At 40.0% G+C, this 25585-nt stretch overlaps 3 protein-coding genes and 1 non-coding gene across 5 annotated transcripts; 3 read left to right on the top strand and 1 right to left on the bottom strand.

Moving 5' to 3' along the window:
• The first annotated feature begins 10722 nt into the window (after positions 1 to 10722).
• On the top strand, positions 10723 to 13828 carry LOC116318153 (syntaxin-11-like). Its single transcript, XM_031737098.2, has 2 exons — positions 10723 to 10828; positions 12422 to 13828. Exon 2 carries the CDS (start codon positions 12424 to 12426, stop codon positions 13273 to 13275), a length of 852 nt encoding a protein of 283 aa, XP_031592958.1. The 5' UTR covers positions 10723 to 10828; positions 12422 to 12423; the 3' UTR covers positions 13276 to 13828.
• Positions 13829 to 14568: 740 nt separating this feature from the next.
• stx11a (syntaxin 11a) lies at positions 14569 to 19503 on the top strand. The gene is made up of 2 exons (XM_031737102.2): positions 14569 to 14827; positions 15988 to 19503. Exon 2 carries the CDS (start codon positions 15993 to 15995, stop codon positions 16872 to 16874), a length of 882 nt encoding a protein of 293 aa, XP_031592962.1. The 5' UTR covers positions 14569 to 14827; positions 15988 to 15992; the 3' UTR covers positions 16875 to 19503.
• trnal-uaa lies at positions 18109 to 18191 on the top strand. The gene has a single exon. It is a non-coding gene; the product is annotated as a tRNA-Leu (tRNA).
• Positions 19241 to 25051, bottom strand: fbxo30a (F-box protein 30a). 2 transcript variants are annotated; one of them, XM_039603478.1, is made up of 3 exons: positions 24857 to 25051; positions 21928 to 23978; positions 19241 to 21833 (listed from the first exon to the last, which is right to left on the bottom strand). In XM_039603478.1, exons 2-3 carry the CDS (start codon positions 23938 to 23940, stop codon positions 21630 to 21632), a joined length of 2217 nt encoding a protein of 738 aa, XP_039459412.1. In that variant the 5' UTR covers positions 23941 to 23978; positions 24857 to 25051; the 3' UTR covers positions 19241 to 21629. The 2 variants fall into 2 exon arrangements, with proteins under 2 accessions (XP_039459412.1, XP_031592916.1); XM_031737056.2 differs by having other exon boundaries at positions 21928 to 25051.
• Between the last annotated feature and the right edge of the window lie 534 nt (positions 25052 to 25585).

Here is a 25585-nt window from a genome sequence, read left to right as displayed (position 1 = left end):
ACAGCCTGCTCTCAGATTACTGAAGAGAATGTCCCAGCAACAAGCATAAACCTGCACTAGTGAGGATGCACTAGCCCGCTGATGCACTGAACAACGAGCGGCTATCTTAAAGGTTTAAAGGATATTTTCATAGGAAACGGATGCTGCAAATGCATGAATAAATAAGAAAGTCTGTTGCTGTTTAACACTTTGGCTATTCGGAAAGTGGATTTTATAACTAATTTTATTATTTAAAAAAAACTAGGAATTTTGGAACTAGGAATGTTCTTTTTTAACTATTTAAATCTTTAAAAAAATGGTTAACAGTTAAAAATAGTTAAAATTAACTACTGGCTGCCTATTATATATATAATAGTTATAGCATTCCTCCAATTACTCAATAGGCACAGCCCTTTGTAAAGCACATGCAATAACCTGCACAATGAAAAGAATACATGTTGATCACCAAATTTTGCGATCATTTTATGTATCAAAAACCACTGTAGTCACTGTAGGGCACATTCAGTCTGACAAATAAGCAGACAGATTTCATTATAACAAATGTCATATAGGCCCATGAGCATCAAAAGTGGTTTATGAAGTTGCGGCTGGACATTGTGGGTCAGTGTCTGGGGAAAATGTCACAACCTCTTGAACTGGCCTGTTGATAAAGTTGCCATTACATCAGCTGCCCTGCAAATATTTCTAGGGAGATGCTTTTGTCCAGTTTTTGGACAGCATGTTAAAACCTACATCCTTATCATTAGAACAATCCTCTTTATGTATAACATTTTTAACAATAATTTATAATAAGTGGGAAGAGTTCTGGGGAAAACAAATGTATGTCTTAATAACTTATTTAATAACATTAAAATGGGCAGCTGTATTACTAAAACATCTTTTAGAGAATGGGAAGAAGTGGACTTTTAAATAGCAAGTTGCCAGCCTTACTTAAACACAGTATATATAAAATGCTAAAAGAAAGATATTAACATGATTGTTAACATGACCAGATATTAAAACTTCAACCCAATATTACTGTTATTACTGTTATTAAGTCGGAATCTTAAAAACAGTAAAATTGACTTATGGGCAAATCGTTCAACAATTGTACGACATTTCTCCAAAAAAACAACAACAAAAAAAACCCCATAGCAAAGTAAATCATTTTTAAAAGTACTTTCATATTGAGGTTAATTACTGTTCACTCCACATGGCCTACATTACACTCACCAGCCACTTTATTAGGAACACATGTTAATTGCTTGTAATTGCAGCCAATCGATGTAGGCCTGATCAAGATGACCTGCTGAAGCATCAAAATGGGGAAGAAAGGTGTTTTAAGCAAATCTGAATGTGGCATGTTTCTTGGTGCTAATTGGCTAGTCTGAATATTTCAGAAACTGCTGATCTGCTCAGATTTTCCTGTACAACTATCTTGAGGGTTTAAAGAGAATGGTCTAAAAATAGAAAATATCCAGTGAATGTCAGTTCTCTGAGTGGAAATACCTGATGCTATAGGTCAGAGAAGAAGGACTGATAGGGAGACAAATAACCACTCATTACCACTATAGTAATCATAAGAGCATCTCTGAATGCACAACATGTCGAGTGTTGAGGTAGATAGGCTACAGCCCCACTCCTGTCATCTCAGAACAGGAAACTTGGGGTATAATTCCTATAGGTGCACCAAAATTGAACTCTAGAAGATTGGAAAAACATCTTAACTGATGAGCAGAGTCAAAATTTGTTGTAAACAACATTAAAGATTGGACTCATTATGCCTTAAATAAGTCGTTCAAGGTTCTGCTGGTTGTTCAGTGGTGTTGGGGGTATATTCTGACACACTTTGTCATTATCTCCATCCCTTCATGACCACAGCGTGCCATCTTCTGATGGCTGGTTCCAACAGAAAAATGCATCATGCCACAAAGATCACATCATCTCAAACTGGTTTCTTTAACATGTACTCAGTTGTTTTATTCAAATTCCCTCAAAAAACAATCCAATTTCTCAATTTTAATTTGATTGTTATTAGTTAAACATGGAGTTTAAATGATTTTCAAACATTTCAGTTTACTTTTTTTTTTGAAAACAAGGTTTCAGGACAACAATCAGACATGCAGATACTGTTTTAACCAATGTGTAAAATTCAAGCACTGCGTAATGTTTTCTATGGGTAAATTTTATGGAATAACTGGTTGATTTAATGTCGCTGCCTAGAGTAACAGAAAACTTGATGCATAAGACATCAGGAGGCATCATGTGGGATAGTGTCAGGACTGCCATTACACCCTTAATCTCTGAGGGTTTCTTTTTTGGTACTTAGTGTTGATCAGCTGATCTGTTACTAGTCCAACACAAACAATATTTCATAACAGCATAGAGCGTATGGAAATGATCAAATATTTTAAAGTTGACAAAGAAGTTTTCTTGAAAATGAAAATCAGCTGACTGGTCAAATGTACCTCTTGAGCAAAACAGACTTAATTCGATTTGGTGTTTAAACTGAGGCGTGTGGGCAGAATATCATGAGCAGGGCAGACAAACACACAACAGTCTGTCTAAAATACAAGATTCATTTTAAAAAAGGCTGCTTCAAAAGCTTGACCCCTTACAGTGTGACTTCTGACTGTGAAACAATAAAAGATAAACTAATAATGTGTTTATCTGTTAAGCTGCATTTCTTTCATTAAAGCGTTTTTCTCAAACTTCTTTTATGAGTAATAGCACTGGAGTGTTTGGGCTTACATGATGATGCCAGTTTAGGCAAGATAATGTGGTAGATGATTTTTTTGTTTCTTTTGTTGTTTGTTTGTTTGTTTGCTTTTTTTGGGGGGGAGGGGGGGTCTTTTTTTTTCAGTATTACAGTATTACACATATGCTTTATGATGCTCATGGCTATTTTTTCACTTACATGCCAAAGTAATGAGTAAGGCCAAACTCAGAATTTTAGGCAACTATAAATAAAACACATCCTAATCACTGCTCACTTTCTTAGGAACACCTGTAAATATCTAAGCAGCCAATCACATAGCACCAACTCCGTGTATTTGTGTACATGGTCACGATGACCTGCCGAAGTTCAAACTGAGCATCAGAAAAAGGACAAATGTGATTTAAATGACTGTGGTTGATGGTGCCAGGCAGACTGGTCTGAGTCTTTTAGAAACGGAAATAATCTTCTGCTTTCCCACAAAAGTAGAATGGATCCAAAAAAGAGAAACTATGCAATGAGCAGCAGTTCTCATGGTGAAAATGCCTTGTTGATAGCAGACGTCAGAGAAGACTGGACAGACTGCTTTAAGCTGATAGAAAGGCAACCGTAACTCAAATAACCATTTGTTACACCCAAGGTATGCAGAAGAGCATCTTGGAATGCACAACAAACTTTGAAGCAGATGGTCTACAGCAGCAGAAGACCACACCAGGTGCCACTCTTGTCACCCTAGAACAGGAAAATGAGACTACGGTTGAACAGGCTGACTTAAGTGGATTAGAATATAGGGCTGAAAAAATGTTGCCTGGTCTGATGAGTCTCAGATTTCTGCTGCAACAAAGCATATATTCATCCTATTTTGTGTCAACATTTCAGACTATAATGGTGTGGGGTTCATTTCCTGGGCACACTTTGAGCCCCTTAGTACCAAATGAGGACTGTTTAAACACCACAGTATACCTAAATATTGTTGCAGATTATGTCCATCCATTTGTGACCACAGTGTACCCTTCTTCAGAGAGCTGATTCCTGCTGGATAACACACCATGTCACAACACTCAGATCACCAAAAGCTGCTTTTTTGAATGTGACAGTGAGTTCACTGCACTTAAGTGGCCTCCACAGTCACCAGATCGCAATCCAATAGAGCAACTTTGGGATGTTGTAAGATTGCATCAAGGATGTAAGATTGCAGCAACTGTGCGATGCTATCATCTTGTTGATTTTGTGCCACAAAGACTTAAAGCCTTTCTGAAGGCAAAAGCAAGTCTAACCTAATGTTAGCAAGGTGTGCCTAATAAAGTGTCTGATGAATGTATATGGGAAGGTCTTCAGAAAACTTTAGTAGCCTTTGCTATACACTGACTGTAAAGTCACTCCACTCATTCAGGATTTCAATTTATTTTCTCACCAACCTGTAGTGTATGTGTTTGCTGAGCAGCTCTTGTTGGAGATGCAGCATTGCTCACTCAAAACAAAACATGCTTGTAAGTGCAATATAGCATCCATCCATCCATCCATCCATCCATCCATCCATCCATCCATCCATCCATCCATCCATCCATCCATCCATCCATCCATCCATTCAATTCAATTCAATTCAATTCAATTTTATTTATATAGCACCAAATCACAACAAAAGTCGCCTCAAGGCGCTTTATATTGTACAATAGATCGCACAATAATAAATACAGAGAAACCCCAACAATCATATCATATGACCCCCTATGAGCAAGCACTCTGGCGACAGTGGGAAGGAAAAACTCCCTTTTAACAGGAAGAAACCTCCGGCAGAACCAGGCTCAGGGAGGGGCGGCCATCTGCTGCGACCGGTTGGGGTGAAGAAGGAAAACAGGATGAAAGACATGCTGTGGAAGAGAGACAGAAATTAATAACAGATATGATTCGATGCAGAGAGGTCTATTAACACATAGTGAGTGGCTGGAAAGGAAAAACTCAATGCATCATGGGAATCCCCGGCAGCCTACGTCTATTGCAGCATAACTAAGGGAGGATTCAGGGTCACCTGGTCCAGCCCTAACTATATGCTTTAGCAAAAAGGAAAGTTTTAAGCCTAATCTTGAAAGTAGAGATAGTGTCTGTCTCCCGAATCCAAACTGGAAGCTGGTTCCACAGAAGAGGGGCCTGAAAACTGAAGGCTCTCCCTCCCATTCTACTTTTAAATACTCTAGGAACAACAAGTAGGCCTGCAGAGCGAGAGCCATCCATCCATCCATCCATCCATCCATCCATCCATCCATCCATCCATCCATCCATCCATCCATCCATCCATTATTCCTCTCCCCAACTACCTCCTCCAAGTTGTCGGGTTGGAACACTGAGGCATGTTATAATAGGTATAATTGTTTCTGCCAGAAACTGGAGATATGAACCGAGATGAAAATCATTAGCTAATGCAAAAATGGATTTCAAGACACAGAGCATGCTAAAGGGGAACAAGGCCATAAAGGAACCAGCTGAGTCACTTACACCTATAACAAGTGCATGAAATAATACATTCCAGCTCTAAACGGTTTGCTTATTTTGACTGAGGTGAGGTTTTATTGTTGTGGGACTTTAAACAGATTAGTCTGCATATAAACTTATGCAGATAGGAAGAGAAAAAAACCCCTCCCTTGTTTACCCCACATTTTAACTTTCATAAAAAGATTAAACTTGTTAATGCTCTTCTGAAAAAGAATTAGGACCAGACTGATTGGTCTGATTGGCCTACTGGACACTGAATCTCTCTGCTATTATTTGTTGTGGACTGACCTTTGTTACTGCCCACGCTGGACAGAAGACCTGGTTTAACACTGCTGTTGGCAAACAGTCCCGGCTGCATAGTTGTCCACCAGTTTCAAGATAATTTCAGCAAAACAATCCATCTTCAGTATTTACAATTGATAATTGTTTCTGTAATGTTTTTACATTTTATTTAGAACTTTCCTTTCATAATTTCTTATTATGATGTGGTATCATAAATCATTGTTTTTGTCTCTAGCTGATTATTTTAGGAAAATCCCATCATTCGTGTCTTTGTTTTTTGACCAGATCCAATTTTATTTTTATTAAATTTGTATCAATTTGGAGAGAAAATATCTTCATTCACAACAATGAAATGAGATTTTTCCTCTTGCAAAGCTTCTTATAGTGAAAGAGTACTATATACTGATTATTAAACATATGCTCTATTTGTTTTTGTTTTTTAAATGTTTCCCTTAAACTTCTAAATCTAAAAGGCATTAAATATGTGCACTAATTTTGCTTCATATTGTAATAGAAGCAGTCATGTCCTCTCTTCACCTCAGTGAAAAAGCAGTATGATATGTCACCAAGGTGGATAAAATGAGACCTTGGGAAAGCTTAGAGCAGAGAAACTTCTGCAAACCCATGACAGGCATTCATGTTGATTTGATCAGACGCTTTGAGACACTGCTGCTGTTATGTGAACCTTAGTACAAAGTTAATAAGCTCACTTAATTAGAGTCACAACTTTGGCTAAGTGAAAACAGCTGATGTTTTCTCCACTGATTACAGCAGCCTAACTGTTGAGGCCTAATGCTACATAATGTAATAAAAGTGCAGGGGGTCTCAGTGAGTCAGCTTGCATGTGTGTACATGTCCTCTTCTTCTACCTGTGCATTTTGTGGTATCATAAAGGACTATGTATAAAATTCAGACCTAACAGATGACTCCATTTTTATGTCTGAAGAAAATTTATTGCTCTGTAAAAAAAAAAGAAAGTTTTAACACAGCTATTTTTTTTTTTTTTTTTTTTTTTTTTTTTTTATCTTTGCACTGCACAGTTGCACTGTATATGTTACAGAACTGCAGAAAATGTGATTAACTGTAGATCACTATACTATAAACATGGCTGCAGCTTGCTTTTGGGGAAAACACACACAGAAAGCAACCGTAATATATTGCATTAAGCATGTTGTTCTACAGAGGTAATCATCTTATCACAGTTACGTAAATATTTGATTAATTTGACACCAATTTTGTACTTTAAATAGGAATTTCAGATATATTTTAAGACAGTTCTAGTTACTGGATCTTATCAGTAAAACCTAGAATTTAGAAGGCACCCTTTTTATGTTCTGACCCATTAGATTGCAATCCCGTTATGTAACAAAATGTTCTGTAGGTAAAACTCACATTTCCATTTAAAAAAGGGGAAATTTGCAGAGAAATGTGGCAAAGTGTTACAGTGTTATGGTTGTGCCTAAGAGAATATTGGTTTGTTCAACTGTCCGAGTGCACAAAGTAGACCTTTGTCATTGAGTTTAGCAGATTTACAGCTTTTAATTAAGAATAAGAAGTCTTGGCTAGTTCACAATGAACAGTTTCCCAGTGTTTCTTTAACTGAGCCTGGTAGGTCTGGACCTTTGAGAAACAGTGCAGAGAGTGTCAAAGTTAGAGTCTGATGTTAAGAGTTAGTTTGCTGATCACATGCCCAGATCACAACTTGTGACCAGGGAAATGTACATGTGAATCTCATGCAACATGGTTTATTGATTAGTAGCTGCTCAAATTAGAACCAGCTGACTGAAAAAACAAATTACATGAATTGAACTAGAACTTTCAATTTGTATTTTCTTTTTGGTGCTGGAAATAAGTTAAACACTGCAATCTATAAAAAGCCCGAACATCTGCGGGAAAATATCTAAAAATAAAAACTGACCACAAAAATAAAGATCCATAAGTCTAATACGCATGCTTTTTGTTTCTTAATATCATCATCTCAAACAGAAACAAAAACAAAAACAGAAATTTGTTAAAACAATTATGTAAGCTGCACATGTTTACATATGACTTGGAGCAGTATAAAGCTTAGTCTTTAGTTAATTGCTCGCCTCGTGCTGGTTGTGTGTATGTGTTTGTTTTGTTTTTGTTTTTTTGGAACAAAAAGCTTTGCTGGAACAGATTAAAGTACTGTTGTATCCGCGGTCCTGAGACCTGATTGTTTTCATCACTGACATCTGCTGGACAAAATAAATACTTCAACATATTGCACAGACTTTGCGGCATATTGCACAGGCAATGTGGCAAAAGTGAATCTCTGGCAGAAGTTCACCTCTAATTGATATGTTTTTCCTTTGGTGTACATCATTCTTTCTACATACTTAAACCAAAAGAAACGTGCAGCTCAGCCATCACTGTTTACACCACAGTGTCACTAACACAAGCCTGTCCTCAGGCGCAGGGGGAAGAGTTCAATAGAAATAAAAGTAGTTCCTACATGAAACTGCCCTCGAGGTTTCTAGAAAGAGATATTGCAGCTGGGGCTTTCAGATCTTTTTTTTTGTTTTTTGTTTTTTTGTTTTTTTAGCTTTGAGTACCACCAAGTTAAGTGCCATTAGTATCACATTCAGTATTAGACATCTCTCAAGGCTAGAGATTCAAAACAGAACAATGTGTAAGAAGAAATGTGTTTCATGGGTGAAGTCGCCTTTTAAGCACAAACACAAGATATAAAAAAAGAACTTATTGTTATGCAGAAAATTTTTTTTTAAAAAAGTCAATACTTTATTTATTCCTTTTCCAGAGGGTTCCCAAGGTATTCCCAAGCTAGACAAGATTCTCTTCCCAGGTGGGCTTGCCTGGAGCACCACCAAAGGAAGGCCTCCAAGAGGCATCCAAACCACCTCAAGTGGCTCGTTTTAAGATGCAAGATCAGCGGCTCTACCTCGAGATCCCTCCGGATGTCTGAGCAGCCAGTGGGTCTCAGGAGTTATTCAACGCGGTCAAGTGAGCCGTCATTTGTGAGCCGCCGCGGTCAAGCCAGCCGCCTCTTTTCCGTCGCATTAGTATTCTTGCGCTTCTACATCGGCATTTACGGCAGCGCCTTTTCTCCTTATTTCCCCATCGAAAGGAGAAGGGTCTGGCTGCAGCCACGCTCTTGATCGAAAGCGAAAAGGCGCTACCGTAAAGACTGGTGTAAAAGCGCAAGGAAATTTATGCGGCGGATAAGAAGCGGCTGGCTTTACCGCGACTCACAAATGACCAGGGGTTCTGTGATGGTTAAAGGGGGAGTAAAGCGGACCAGAAAAATGTCACAAAAAAGCATAGGTGACAGATTAAAGGAAAAAATCACAAGTTGTCTTACTTAGGTGGTGTGCCACCAGAATAGCTTCTTGGCACCGGCTCTCCAAGTCTCCATAAGACTGCTGAAGAGACTGTCATTCTTATGATAAATACTTTCTTGGCTTTTCGTGAAATATCGGATCATTTTTACACTTGTTGAAAATAGCTCTCTGCACCACCCAGATAGAGGCTACATGCCTCTATAACTTTGTTTCCTGAGCCATCCCTCTGATGCACTCCTTCCTGTCCATCCTGGTCTGTCTTCAGCTCTGCCACCTCCACCTCCAGCTCCACCCTCTGTCTTTTTGTTGGTGCCACCGTCTCCAAACCATAAATCACAGCAGGTCTCACTAGCATCTTGTAAAACTTTTCACTCTTGTATAGAGATAAATGAAATAAAGTGGTCAATATTTCCCTTACTCAAAGCTGTAGGTGACAGTTAAACTAGAAAAACAAAGTTCGGATTCTAATTTGAGATCTTCTGACTGAACGGTTTATTTTTGTTGCCACCTAGTGGTTGATCCTTTGGTTTTTTGCTTTGTTGTGATTTGAATTGACCAACAAATGCACGTGTTTGAATTTGTTTCTTGTCATGGACCACAAAAAATGAACCAAGTTTCTTAGTCTTTAAGGATTTTCTAGGATTTTGTGTGAAGGTTTAATTCTGGATTCCTGTTTTTGTGTCTTTATCATTCTAATGATGTTGAGCTTTAGCTTTTTAAAATTTGAGTTCTGTTTCCTTTGTGGTTTTTGGAAGTTCTTCTTTTGGGTTTTTTAGTTCCCACAGTGTTTCCCTTGTATATGTTTCCTCTCCATATTCTTCTTTTTCCTCTTCTGTCTGTTATTCCCCAGTTAGTCCACAGTCTATATATAGTCCACTCTTCCTCTTTCTCCTTGTCTTTCTTTAATTGTCCTTCCTGTGCTGTTATAGTCATCTTTTTGGCCTTTGTTTAGCCTTTTTTTATTCCTTTTTTTTAGTCAACACCCAGTTTCTCTTTATCTACTACATTTGTGTTCTCTCTCCATTAGCCCATGACACCAGGTCTTAACAAGGCGAGTGAGAAATGTGCTAAAAACAGAAACGTGAAAGAGAAACACTGCTGCTGGTTGTGGTTTAGTGGGGAATTTTTAACCTTACGTGGTTTCATTTATGCTTTTGAGTTAAGAGTAAAGTGTCAGTTATGCTTATACAGCTATATGGCACACGTTGGCCTTCAAAAAAAATCCCCCATGAGAAACATCCCAGTGACTCAGAAACTCAGTAGGCTGATGGAAATTACTGCTCATGTACATGCAGCCTATGCACCGAATGATCTATCCAGCTTGGGTTTCTTTTTCTGGCTGCATGACTGAAAATCACTTGATGGTTGGTGGCTTCACACTTAGATTGTGTTTCATGAAACAGGAAAGGATGTAGAATTATTAAATAAAGAAGACAAGGCAGTCTTTCTTGCCTTCTTCTTTTTCTTTTTCTTTTTTTTTTAGACTTGAGTTTTTATCATATAAGAACATTTTGGTCCCACCCCTCTGGAAGATAAGCTATCTCAAATACTTCCTCTTTATTTTTTTTAACATGTTGTGTGTCCAAAGTCAGTGACCTCTATCCGTGATGTTATCTTATATGTGCTTTGTCAAGGCCTCAGCACAGCCATTTACCCCCTTCATTGCCATTTCTGGTGACAGAAAACAACACCCGAGAACGCTAAAAGTAGTGCAGTAAAGGTAATGATAATAGAGGTGAAATGTAAGCAGGGGTGCTTCATCTTTATGTTAAATCGCTGACAAGTATGGCTTTGTCCTACTGTACGTCACCTCACGTTTCCACGTGACACGAGAGGAATGCAGAAAGTTTTGTTTTTAAAAACCTTTCCTCATAAGCAGGTCTATCAGAGATGATGGTTAACAGTTTTAAAAAATCACTTGCTCTTAAAGCAGACGTCACTCTGCTAACTGGACTGAACTCCTGTTTTCATGATCACCTTTAACTACAGAGGACAAGGAAGTCTGAAACTCATCTACAGCTAACTAAGAACAATACAAGTAAGATATAATAATTATATAATCATAGCGTTATAGGTTTTATATTCTTTAGGTTTGCTCAGGGGGCCTTTTTAGTGCAAATGTTGTCAGCACAGCATCCTGCTGCAAGACATTAAACTGTTAGTGAGTTTAAACTGCATCTGATAGAAAGGGAGAATTTTTCTTGATGAATCGTCATTAAAGAAAAGGGCCAGTACTGGCAAAATCATACACTTATGTCCATGTACTTTATACTGTTAATGTTTACAGAAAGTATTCAAATCCCAAATAAGACTTTTTCAGTGCTCAGAATAATAGATTATGTTTAAATATGTAAAATGTGTATTATCTATTGTAAAAATCATTTAAATCCAACCAGACTTCCTTGTGACTGAGTTCATGTCTGCTTTGTATGACGGTGATCAGTAACATGATTTGCTTGTCTTCTCTTGTTTTTTGTTGAGTTAAGCTTAAAATATTATTATTATTTTTGTTTTTGGGGGGTGGGGCTTTTCAGGAAAGTAGGAAATAAGAGTGTTAAAGTTCCTCAAGTCCAAATCAAACCTGGGCTGCTGCATTCAGCCTTGAGGCTCACGTTTACCTGATCTGCTTGGGACCTAAACTGTCACCAAAGCTTAAAACACTTTAATTCAAAGTTTTAGCACTAACAAAAAAATCCAACAGCTCCTCTGTTTGAGAACTTGTTTGGCAAGTCTTTGACAGACTACATGTCCTAGTGGATCAGCAGAATTCATCTAAGATTACTCGATACTGGAGACGTAGAAAATGTGCCACGCTGCTATGCACTGATTACAAAACCTTTGTGTTTTATTTTGTAAGATGAGCTTAACAGAATAAAAGCTTTACAGTTATTAGCTGGGAAACAGCTTTCTCTTGGTGTTTTTCTGGTTTTTTTTATTGCATTTTTCTTCTTAGCTTGTACAACAGGAAACATTTATGTCTTCAGCAGGGATGTTACAGTTTGGCCTGTTCGGGGTAAAAAGGTCAGGCAGTGTCAGTCAGTTCAGCAGTTCAGTGGTTTAATTGGTTGTGATCAATTAAACCAAGTTTGAAGAGTAAATATTTCCTTAAATTTCAGTTTGAAATTTTTTATTCATTCACTTTGTAAAAAAAGAATAAAAAATAAAAGCAGCTGCAAAGCTTATTGTATATTTATTTTTAATCAACACAACATGTGTAATTTAAAAAAGGCATTGCACGTACACACAAACCCACAGATGATAATAATCTCCTCAGCTTCGTAATGCTGAGGGGTTTTTTTTCACTTTAAGACACTCACTTCTCCCATCGTCATCATTTTGAACTGCTGCAGATTGCTTTTTTCTGAAAAAGCAATCTGCTCACACACACACAGACACACACCTAGCTGTTCAACATAGCTTAATTTCAACTTTAGCAGCCAAAGAGCCAAATACCTCCCTTAGAAGCTGAAGACTGGCCTCAAACATGATTACAAATGAAGAATAAGGTTGCTCATTGCCTCTAAAAGTTGCTAAACACTAAATATATTGTTTGTGATGCTTTTTTTTCAAGTCATGGATAAACCTTTTCTCCCAGATGAGTAAATCTACCTTTTTTTCTGTTTCCTTCCAGCCATGAGAGACAGACTGGGACACCTGCATCAGGTGCAGACTGACACTGAGGGTTTCAGTACAGTGGAGCTAGATAACCTATCAGATCATGATGCAACAGCTGGAGATAATGAGCTGGATGATGTCCTGAAGGAGGCCCACCTGATACGTCTGGAAATCCAGCAGATCCAAAATGACATCAGAGATCTGAAGGACGTGAACTATCAGGCTTTGAATAAGACTTCAGACTCCATTGTGATAAAACGGGACTCCAATGCAATCGGGGCAGATATTAAACGCAGAGGAGAAGCTGTGTTGCAGAGGCTGCATATGCTAAATAACCTCAGAGGTGAACTGGAGGTCCAGCGCGGCAGTTTGGACCCCACAGTGCGCATTGCTCGAACACAGTACCACTGCCTGAGCAACGCTCTGCGGGAGGTGATGTTCAGCTACAATGACACAGAGATGAACCACAGGGAAGCCTGTAAAAAGCAGATCCAGAGACAGATGGAGATAGTGGGCAAGGAGGTTAGCATGGAGGAGCTGGAGGAGATGATGGAGGGTGAAGAATTGACTGTGTTCAGCACCCAGATACAAGGCAAATCTGCCCGGTCTGCCCTCATGCAGATCGAGAGCCGGCACCATGAGCTGCAGGAGCTGGAGAAAAGAATCGAGGGGATCCAGGAACTGTTCCTAGATGTGGCTGTCCTCATGGAGGAGCAGGGCACAGGAGTGGAAAACATCCAGAAAAATGTTCAAAATGTTGATGTGATCATTCTGGAAAGCAGGGTCTATCTGGATAATGCCACTAAATCTAATAAAAACAACCCTTTCAAGAAGATGTTTTGCGGCTGCTTTCCATGTTATCACAATTAGGCCTTATGAAGCTTTTATTGATTCTAAAATATGGTGAAACTTTTAATGAATCACACTGACTTCCAGGATCCACCCACAGATGGGAGCACAGTAGATGGCGCCACTAATAGAAAGGTTTGAACATTGATGGTGATGAAGCCAAGTTGCGCTGGTCATCATAAAACAAGACCCACCAAGGCGCTGATTCTCCGTTTCTCTGGGAAGGGCCCCACTTCCTGCAAGCCTGAATTGGATAGGTGCTTAAAAAATAGATGTATGGTGAAATATTTATTTAAGGCATTTATCTGTTATAGAACTGTTAATATTTAACCTTAAATCCTTACGTTAGGTGATTTTAGATTGTTATTTTAGGTATATTTAGATTTTATGTGATTTTATGTGAAGGTGTAATGTGGCCTTTATTGATAGAAGTATAAAAGTTTAGCCATTAACAGGCTGGTATGACTACGACTCCTGTAACCATTAATGATTTCTTCCTGTAACTGTATGACACCAGCCAAAGGACAGTGTCAATAATCTGGATATCAGCCTATACTAAGTCTGTGTGACTTGTCCTCCTTAAGTAAAATAATGATTTAAAAAAAACCTTGCGTGAGTATCCCTTCTTCATTTCAACTTGATCTTTATCATCTGTAATTTTACATTGCGAGTACTTCAGCTTTTTAAATACTCTGATACATTATCAATTTTTCAACACAGGACTGTTGCAGCTGACTAAATGGAGCAAATGGCCATAGCACTTCTTCTGTCCCTACATATAAGGCAGTTATGAAGGCTTTTCTTTGCCCAACTACCAAAGAAAATTGCTTATTACAGGTTACAAGACTCACAGTGTTGTAACCCCCCTTCCCCTTTCTCTCAGAAATGTAAATTTTAATACTCGATGTATATTTTTAGCATTGTATTTTTAGACCTGATCATTAAAACCACATGTAAAAATATTGGGGTTGCACTTTCCACTTGTGTCAAACACTTGTTCCTGAACACTAAATGTGTTTTATGTTGAGGCTTTGCCCCCGTTTTCAAGGTTAATGTTGAACTTCTATTCGCGTTTTTATATTAGTATAATAAGCTGAATTTCTTTTTTTGTCCTTCTTGTATTCTTTTCTATCTTCACAGCGAAGAGTTTAAACTAAAATGAAAATGACTGAGATTCGTGGTCGACTCATAAGTCTAAAACGTTTTTAGAACACAAAACCTTTATTGCGCAAATGCCAAATGCGCACGCTTTGACATAAAAACACACCATATAAAACGACTGTGACTGACCTACACCTCCTTCCTGGAATCAAACCCGAGAAGCAGTGAAATGTGTAAAGGGGAAAAGGCGTTATCTTCCGCATTAATACCCGCTGCAGGCTATATGGGCAGTGTAATGTCAGCGTGTCACTTGTAATGTATAGGACGTGATGCAAGACCTTCTTAAAATTCTAAGTTGACTGTTGAAATTTGCATTTATAACCGAGACAAAAAGAGGAAATGAGTCTTTCCGTACTCGCCCCTTCTGCTTTTGGGACTTTAATTCTCTAATATCGGTGGAGGACACAAAAAGGTAGGCTGTGTGCACCTTCTGTTGTACTCTCTATGTAGATATAGGCTCAGTAATCGATACATTGGTGTATTGTTTCATATAGGTCGATTTCTATATCAAAAGATTGCTTTCGAGCTATTCTGTTTCCTCCCGATCTCACCTTATCACGGGAGAGGATGCTTTGCGCTTCTCTGATGTGGTTTTTTCATTTTAGTGAGGATTTTTAACATTATCTACATCACAGTACACCTCAGGAATTGGTTCGTTTAGCAGGAAATAACCGCGAATGAAGGACAGGAACTTTTAAAATAACTTCTATCTGATGATGATGTGAGTCACACAGCTGAGGAAGTAACTCGCCAATGCTTTTGAGGACTTTTCACTGACCTACAGCCACCGTGCATAGCACATCAAAAACTGTTATCGTTATCTAAAAGTGAGACTTAACATTAGTGCCTTAATATTAATAATAACATATCAAAAGAAGAACTCAGTGTCATACCAGCCCCTTCCTCTCTCTGTTAACAGGAGGATTCAGTGCAATATTAAAAGGAAATTACCAAAGAACAGTAGATTAATACTCATGCTGGTCACATTTATGTGACCCATCTTATTTGCTATCCAATATCCAGTTTCATTCAGTAAGTGACTGGAGATTTTCCATACATTAAAAAAAAAAAATCTGGGACGTAACTTGTGTAGCTTTGTGTGATTCACATTTCAGAATAAACGTGTCAAATAAGCCATTTTAAGTCCTCTCTCCTTATGGCCGCAGACCTTTACCCCAATTTTCTTCTGATTAGCTGAAAATAAAAGGCTTGAATACAGATGGGTGGAGCTTCTGTGCTCAAGGCCAGAGAGCTGTGTGCCTGAGATGACTATGTTAAGGATATATGTACAAAGTGACGTCATATACAGCTGAGAGTAGAAACAACAGTCCAAAGCCTGGTTGTTTTCTTGCATGTGCTAATATCACTATCTGAAACTTTTGCTTTGTTTAATATGAACAGTATACATGTGACAGGAAATAAGATGACGAGGAGCAAAGCCAGCAAAATAAAGTTGTGCTAAGAGAATTTTTGATATCAGTTTTTTTTTTATGTAGTTCTTCACCACAGAGTAAAGAGTGCATTTCCCACAATTCCATTAGAAAGGTGAATAAATGTCTGTGACTCTTGCAGGTAAGATGAAGGACCGACTGACTGAGCTCCAGGCCTTCACGCCTGCAGAGCAGGAGTACAAGCCCACGGAGAACGAGAGACTCACCGGTGAGGATGAGAAGCCTCTGGAGCAACACGCCATCGTGTTTGAGGGTGAGGACATGATGGATGGCATCTACAAGGATGCCCAAGTGATGAGGAAGGAGATCCAGTTGCTCAGAATCGATGTGAAACGTCTGGGGAAGCAGAACACCAGGTTCCTCACATCAGTCAGGAGGATCAGCAGCATCAAGCGGGACTCCAACGCACTGGGACGAGACATCAAGGCCAGAGGGGAGTCCATTTATAAAAAGCTGGAAAAAATGGGGAAGCTGAGCAAGGAGCTGGAGGAAGACCATGGTGTCACATCAGCTTTGGCTCGCATGGTGCGCTCGCAGTATGTGTCTTTGACCAGCGCCTTCCACAGTGCCATGTCTGAATACAATGAGGCTGAAATGGCGCAAAGGGAGAATTGCAAAACCCGCATCCAGAGGCAAGCAGAGATCATGGGCAAGGAGGTAACCAGGGAGCAGATAGATGAGATGATTGAGACGGGCAAGTGGAATGTCTTCTCGGATAATCTCCTGCTGGAAGGGAGGACTGCCAGATCTGCTCTCAACGAGATTGAGAACAGGCACAAGGAGCTGCTGGAGCTGGAGGGCCGCATTAGGGACATTCACGAGCTTTTTTTCCAGATGGCGATGCTGGTGGAGCAGCAGGGTTGCATGCTGGACAACATAGAAGCAAATGTAGGGGCAACACAGGACTATGTAGCCAAAGCTTCAGCGCACATCAAGCAGGCTGTAAAATACAAGAAAAGCAATCCATGCAAGAAGCTGTTTTGTTGTTGTTTCCCGTGCTGTAAATGAGGCGCCACCAGTTCCCGCACCCTACCAGAACGTTTGATTCAAATCCGCTTTCCTGCAAATGTTTCTGAATGCTTACATGAAAGCTTTTTGCTGCTCTAGATGTGTCCAGATATCACATTCTGGTATCATTTTCTTTACTGAGTTGATACCAACTAGTCAGAGTGATTCAAACCACATGCACATATGCAAATATATACAGTGCGATAATGGTAGTTACATTTCCTGATTGCTACTGAGAACAGCTTATGCATACATGACTGCTGTAAAAACATCTAAATTATTATTTCATGTGGCTTGCAGCTTTGTTTAGCTTTTAGCTTTGTACAGTTTGGAATGCGGCATGCAATATTTAAGCCCATATAGTATGATTTTATTTATAAATAAATGCCTTGGAGTGGCTATATTTGGACAACTTGAATGTACATCTACAGCTAAGCTCGGAACTGGTACTTGCTATAGACGTGTTTCTTATTGCAACCATTGCTTCACAAGTGTGTAGAAACACTGATCACAGCTCAACCAGCAATTGTGGTTAGCTGGGGAGGCAAGTTAGATTTGTGAGGATTGTGCAACTATATGTTAGCCACCCCCAGCTATAAGCCAAGGCTGTGCTTTTCCTCCACGTGTTGCTTCACATAAAAAAAACACAAAAATATTTGTGTGTCAGCTCCACTTTAGAGAGTCAATGATTTTGTTTACCACTGCCACACAACCAACCTCACCAAAGCCAGTGAAATCTCTTTAACAGGGCAGTTTGCCTGACTTAATGCGGTGTTTGCACAGGTAATGTTACAGGAGAAACAGAACAGAATGGCAAACTAAACAGGTCAGAGGACTTTCTGTTTGCACAGGAGGCCTATCTCACTGCCCTTTGTGATGGCAGTAAAATTCAAAAACCCTTATTTCCCTGTGCCTCTGGGCCAGCCCATCCCTCACTGGGGGAATCCCAGTCATCAGCTGGTAAACTGAGGGTGTTGTGACTCAGACTGCCGAAGGTACTGCTGTGTACCTGTGGGAGTTTTCAGACTTAACTGCCTCTGCTCTGTGTTGAAATGAGTTTCATGGGTTGCAATGATTGCACTTCCTCAGCAGTGCTGTGCGGTTTCTACTGGGGGCATTTACCGACAAGAGCGCGTTTATTTGAACTGTGGCGTCACGCCTCTGGTAGCTGTGCGTGCTGGAGTCACACGGCTTTATGTGATGTGTGCCATGCGCTGATTGTGCACACGCACTCACCAGGATGGCCGAGTGGTTAAGGCGTTGGACTTAAGATCCAATGGACAATAGTCCTCGTGGGTTCGAACCCCACTCCTGGTAAAAATGGAAGTTTTAACCGCTGTTTGCAGGAAATGCGTGCAGTCTCATGCACTTCAGGACGACTTTACTCTTCATGGTCAGCCTCTCTGCGCTTAAGCTCCCACAGTAATAATTATCGCCTCCCTTCGAGATTCCTGTTGCAAAGCCATTGTTTGCCATTGCTTTGTCTGTTTTTTTCTTAGCACGCATGCACTCTGGTTCAGCTAAGAAACTAAGAGAGATTTTGGGTAATTACAAGGGGCACGCCTCACTGCCTCACTATAGATTTGAGAGTTAACAGGTATTTGATTACACAGTGTGGTCCAAATGCAAACAAAACGGCAGTACAGTAGCAAATATTAATATTCAAAAGCCCCTAAAAAAGCAGTAGTTGATGTTTTCTAACAGATTTAGAAATGCTGTAACAAAAGGAGACGTGATTGCAACGTAACATGCACGTGGAGAAACTTTCATCAATGCCAGTGACGCTTTTATTCAAATATTTGAAACGAGGTCAACGATGGGGATTTTTATACTTTATTTTCTCTTCATTCTTATCTTGAATCAAAACCCACCAACAGGGGACCGAAAGCTAAATCACATCCTGGCTTATCATCGCAGTGGAAGATGTTACGTACCAAGAGGCCTATTTATATTTCCTGTGTGGACTGTTTCGCACCCCTGACGGTGAAGGTCTGTTTATGTGGTGCCATCTAGCGGTGAGAGATGGGAACATATAAAACTAAACATAATATTATTTCCAAATGCTGTATTATTGTTTTCACAGTTTCACAGACACTGTATTAAATCTCTCAAGCCTTTGCTGGCACTAAAAGAAGACAATGTGTCCTATTTATATTCTTCTGCCTTTGCAATGGATCAAAACAGAGGAATAAAACACAAAGATGTTATAGCACAGTTTGAAATGCCTTTTGATCCAATCATATGTAGACTAAGTGGGTCTGAAGAGTTTTTATGGAGATGTGTTGGTGCACACCTGATCTAAATATAAGACCTACAGACATACCTCTGATAGATATCGAAAAAGATTAAAAGTCGAAACATTTAAGAACTCAAGAGTCTCTTTATTAAAATGGACCAAAAGTCAAACAAATGAAGTTGGCATACTGTGGTGAAAAAAACAAAACAAACAAACCAAAAGAAAAAAAACAAAAAAAAACATCAGCAGGAGTGATAATTTAACCCAAAATACTGATCAAAATGCTGATACACTCCAGGTGCAAAGACTGCAAAACAAAAAGTGATCTGGAGAAGAAAACCTCATATCTGTCTTACATGCATGAACATCCACAGAATAAAAGCCTGATTTGCATGCTCAGTTCCTCATTCAACTCGCTCAGGCAACTTTAACGCCAAAGAGTTAGTGCATCTCGTCAGGTTTTGCTGATTTCTTTTTCTTTCTTTCTTTCGCTCTCTCTTTCTTTCTTTCTCTTTCTTTCTTTCTATAATATAAGAAAGGACATAAAATGTACTAATATTAATGCGTGGTGCCTGAGAAACAAACTGTATAAATTAGCCTGTAACTGGACTGATTACATGCAGAACAGGAAGGAGTAGCATTCTTGCTGCTTCAACAAAGACAACCTGTCAGATTTAGGATTTAAATTTTACAGTACATGCCGTCATGTGCAAATCAGTAATTCAAATCCAGACCTAACAGAGGCAGACTTACATTTCTTAAAACAAACAAAAAAAAATGTACCAGTACAAAAAAAAGAAGAAAAAAAAAAAATCACGCAAACTGAAAAAGAGAGTTTAGTTTTGACACAGCTTGGGCTTTCCTACATCCAAAAGAAAAAGACACGCACACACCATACCCATATTTCATCACTAACTAATGACATTTCTGTCATTTTAAACCAGTTTCAAAAGGTTTTTGAAGATTTTTTTCTATATATGGGAACTACAAGTTTTGTTACATCAAATTTCTTAATTCAGACTAAAAAAAAAAATTTGTTCAACAAGCCCAATCATGAAGATTTATACGTTTAAAAAAAACAAACAAACAAAACCTTACTGATAAACATGAAAACCATGTTATTTCAGCACTGCAACTCACACCACTATAATACTGAAACAGTTCCCCACGGATCCTGTAATAATAAAGCAGCTGACCAGCTGTCGTGGCATTCTCAGCAATTTTTTCGAATACACTACGGTGAGACGAAGCTTCATGATACGACCCTGAGACACCAACAACATGTGAACATAGCGGACATGTAGTGCCAAAAAGAAAAAAAACAAACAACAACTTAAAAACATGATAAATAGTGAATATGAACATAGTTAATGGTGCTTATTAAAGGAGGGAAGTGTGTGCCCGTTATTTTTCCTAGAACCTGGCCTGCAGGATTTGTTGAGGTCTGACACTGAGGGGAAGGAAACCATGCTTCCTGCTAACCAGTCACTGATGATTCACCAGGTACATTCATTATTTGACTTCGCTACATTTAGATTTTTGAAGAAAAGAACCTCTAAATAATTGCTGGTTACTTGTCAAAATAGCTGGTAAAAAAACCACAAGCCAACCATGGCTTAAAAAACAAACCGAAAAAAAAAAAAAAAAAAAAATAGTACTGACACTCAACTGGTAAATAGTGTTGCTTCACGTCTCTGTACCCTGACTAACAAAGCCGGCTCTTAGTCAGAAGTGTGAAAAAAAAGTTGAGGGTGGACCACTGTTGTGACTGCTAAAACATGCCCAAAAAACAAAAGAAAAAAAAAAGAAAAAAAAAGGTGTGAGCATGCTCATGCTGGTGAACAGAATTTAACACCAATGGTGATGCAGTTCAATCATCCTGTAAAGTGGAGCACAGAAGTTTGGTCAATGTGAAAATGTAGAATTAACGCTGTGAAATCTAAGCAGTACACACATGGTCACTGTAGGTATCTAAAGAAGATGTCAATGCGTTCTAGATAGCAGTAACTGTTCTAGCTTGAAGCAGTGGAGAAATCTCACTGAGATGTTCTGAACGACCTCATGATGAGAAAAATCAAGTGTATCTCAAGTTAAGGCTCTACTCTTACCAATGTAGCACAGTACTGACTTTTTGATATAAAAATTGTTTAAAAATTCTACACCAAAAACATTCGATTATTTACACAGTGTCAGAGTAGGTAAAGATACAACTTCAGTACACCAGGATTAATATCAGAGAGGAAGATACAACGCTAGAACTTCAATTTGCTTTTTTACAGTCCTGATGTGTAACTGCAGCAGGTCAGCCTCAGCTGAAGTATATGTCAGCTCACTACTGGCTTTGTCTTATTTCAGGGATTGAAGCCTGTTTCCACTGTGTAGCAGAGAACCACAGGTAAAGTTCAACCAAGAGTTGTCTTTCTGAGGCCGGAAGAGTCTTAATTTCTGTAAACACTGGAGGAAAAATGTGCATTTGAGTTCTGTAGGACCCAGAGGAGTCTGAAGGATGACCTCATTGTTTATGCTACTGGTTTGAGAACTGAACGTAAACACCTCCCTTCCTTTGTGAGCTCTCTGGTGAAACACATGCATGGCAGAGGGATCGCCTCCTCCCGACGAGCAATTGTGTTGAATTTGCATTTCTTGAGGTGATCAGCCATGCTGGCGATGTTTGCAAATTTCCACTCGTTCACTGTACCAAAGGCTGTGCTGAATCGCCACACCTGAACAAAAATAGGAAAATTAGTTCATTTTCATGTGCTGAGCACAAGACAGACAAGTAAAATTTGCTCTCAGCTGTCTTTAAGAGAGACAAACCTTGTTTGTGATCTGCCATGAGGGAGACCCATCGGCACGCCGTTTCTTCTCCCACAGCAGAACGACCATGCCACGCATCTGCAGCAGGCTGGCACACACATCTCTCATGATGCGGGACACTCTGGAGAGCTGGCACAAGCTAAAGCTGTCCAGAAAACTTGCTATGTGCTGCAAAACTTCAAACGGAAGACTGCTGAACTGGTCACACTGAGAGCTAAACTGGCAGTTCTTTCTTAGGCGCGTGTCCCCAGTTTTCAACGGCAAACCAGGCTGCACCCCGAAAGAACCCAGGTGCCTGTCGTGGATGATCCGGAAGCCCTGAACAGATGGGCAAAATCGTCTTTGGGAGTAGGTGCAGCCGTAGTAGGCCAAGGGGCAGCGCTGCTCCATCCAGCCATTGAGTCCAGCATGAATATCTCCATGAACATTTTTGAAATGAGATGAGAATTCATCTCGTCGGAACAGCTGCCCACACACAAATGTGAACATGGAGCGCTGTTTGGTTTGGTATCGGGCCACACATTCAAGCACTAGGTCCAGTCTGAGAGTGTGGAAGGGGCTGGGGTTGGAAAGCTGTGGACTGGCGTGATCGCAGGCTGAAGCTGAAGCAATATCCCCCACCATGGTGTTGGTTGCAAGAATGGCAGAAGGGAAGGAGAATGTTTGCGTACCAAAATCAATGTGGTAGCCATCAACAAACCTGCTGTCTGAGATTCCTCTGCCTCCTGGAGAATCGCCAAGGCAAAAAAGCAAAGCTGCAGTGATAAGGTCAATGCCATGGAGGCCCATGGGGTCATCTGCTACCTCCAGGTCAGATGTGTCAACTGCCTTGTCCTCCATCTTCGCTCGAAACAAATAAGGATCTGACAGCAGGGCCCGACGTCCATTAAATGTAAACATACTTATTCCTCTGAGCACTTCTACATTCTGTAGCTTACGCTCCAAGCACCTGTACCTGAGTTCAGTGGGTAAGTGTTGCAAGAAGTTATTTCTCACATGATCGGACAGTAGGAATGGCATCGGAGGTGCAAGTGGTTCTTGTTGAGGCACAGGAGGTTCCAGTGCTACAACAGGCATGTAATTCTGAGGCATCTCTGGCCAGACAAGGTTGGAATCATTTATCGGTTCATCAATGTCGTCTTCCTTCTCATCAAAAAGCAACTCAACAAAATCATTTTCTTCAACCCAGTTTATACCATCTTCTTCTCCATCAACTATAGCAGCGCTCTCCACTCCGCCCACTGCTCCCAGCTCGCACTCTGAATCAGAGTCACTTTCTTGCATATCTACATTCTTCCCGCCTTCAGCGACATAAATACCATGGCTATCACCATTTTCTCCATTATGGAGTGCTCCATTCTTATCAGTCTTTTCGCCATTTAAGTTTCCAACAATTACATCAATGTCCTTGGAATTAGTGAGGATGTCCAAGGCAGCAGCTAAATTTCTCCTCGTCTCCACTGAAGCCCTGTACAGCTCATTAAAGGGCTCTTCTTCCATTTCCACTGTTCCATTACCTAACACTGTCTCTGGTAAACTTGACGCTGTGGCCATTTTATCACTTTCATCTAATTCTTTATCTCCATTCTTCGACACAGTGGTCGTGACCTTAAGGGACTCTAACAGCATCCTTTGATCCTGAAGAGCCAAAGCCATGTCTAACTGCTCCACCTCATCAAAGTCTTTGCTCAAGTTTTCATAGGACTTGCGATCAGCATAGCTGACGGGCCAGCGGTTCCACTCCATAGTACAACATACTATACTTGCAGGACACGTCTCAAGGTGTTGTGCCATCCTGACCCTTGCAATAGTGAAAGGGCAGCCAAACCCACTGTTGAGGCAAGGGAGGCGTTCATAGGGACACAGCAGACGATGTTCATCTAGTTTGCACGAGTGAAAAACTGCCCCACAGACAAGAGGACAGCCAATGAGGTCACAGGAAACACCCGTCTCTGGTCTCAACATGCATCTTCTATTGATGCATTTAAGGCAGTGGGGGTGTAGATTCTCCATTTTATTCCCCTAATGGTAGCTGGAGAAGGTGTCCAACCCTGAAACCAAATGATAAACAGATTTGATTTGTTGAGAAATCTCACACGTCATGGTAACACCCCTGTTTTTAGGTTCAGCTGGAACAAAACATGTTGGTGTTACATTATACCATCTATGCAACCATTTAATAGCACACATGTGCCTTCAAAAAGCCCTGTCCCCGATCCCTCCACATGCACTGTAAACCTTTACGCTGTTCACTAACATTTCACAACACCCATCTTAGGTTTCATGGTCACACCAGTTCTTCCAGGACTTTCAAGGCAAACCTGAACCCTGACCTTTAGGCCCTGCAACTTGCCCTTAGTTTTTCAAGGAATTCTGGTAACAAGTAAAACAAGAACAGCGAACAATTCAACCTGCCAACCGGGTGCAACACAGCCACCAAAATACTTCTGAATTATAACGCCGGGCTTATTTGGTCATGCTACTTGTGTAGGGGATTTGTGGGATAATGAACGCAAGCTAAGAGGACAACAATCATATTAAAGACCCACAACAATGCTGCAAGCCCTAACAATGCAGTGCAACAAAGAAGAGCTATTATTCAAGTCTTTAATGCCTTGGCCGGAGACCGCTGTCTAAATTACGCAAGCACAACTGGCTAAAAACACAAACAAAAACACAGCAACAGCTCCTAACACATCAAACCAGCTACAGATTACATGTTAACAACATCCAATAGCAGCTTGACAAGTATGCATTTACGTGCCAAGGTATAAAGTTAAAGAATGACAAGCTAAGTCACAAAACTTTAAAAAGTTTAATAGGTAAACAAAAGAACATAATCAACAACATGACTAGCCGGTTAGCATTAGCGGCTACACTTTGTTAGCCTACTTAGTTAGCTAGCTCACTGCTTCTACAAACAACTTACCCGAGTCGCTGGGCTCTCCGAGTGTGCTTTATTTATATTGTCTAACTTTTAACAGCTCCGTCGATGCCTGCAGTACTGAAACTGTGACTACACAAACACCCCGCGGTATTAAATCTGTTTAAATCTTCTTATGAATTGAACAGGCTGCAGCTGCTTCCTCGCTGCTTGGGGTCAGTCGGAGTTATGTTGATCCTGATACTGCGGCGCAGTACTACGTCATCACGTAAACCGGCCGGTGTCCCGGTCATATTTAGGTTTATGGAGGCAGACCCGAGAGCACTGAAATAAACATACTGGGAAAACCCCCTAGGGCAGTTTTACATCTATAATCACTATTAGGATGCCTGTGATGCAGTCTGGGAAATTTAATGGGAATAGACTCCTGATATAATATTAATTAGCTACCCCTAATTAAAATTTTCCTTCCAAGGAGGCAGTTTCCGGTCATTTTTTAAGTGGTCTTCAGCTTTCTGAAGGTCTTTCAAAGTATTTCTTTGGACATTTGCTGCCTTTTCACTAATTTTCAGAGGAATGTTTTTATTTTTGTTAAGCTGCTTAACGTTGACCTATGAATCATACCAGCATGACAAGGCACCTAACTCAAGGAGTGAACCATTGTTCTGACACACTTCGTTACTAGAAGCCTGTGGCAAAAACACATAATTTGTTCCAATTTCTTTTTTGAATCTACAGAAAGTCAAAGACAACATGATATGTTGGGCATAAAAT

The sequence above is a fragment of the Oreochromis aureus genome, linkage group 19, assembly GCF_013358895.1.
Source record: "Oreochromis aureus strain Israel breed Guangdong linkage group 19, ZZ_aureus, whole genome shotgun sequence".
Classification (NCBI taxonomy): Eukaryota; Metazoa; Chordata; class Actinopteri; order Cichliformes; family Cichlidae; genus Oreochromis; species Oreochromis aureus.
The sequence above is the reverse complement of the archived record's forward strand: the minus strand, read 5'-3'. Positions and strand labels throughout refer to the sequence as shown.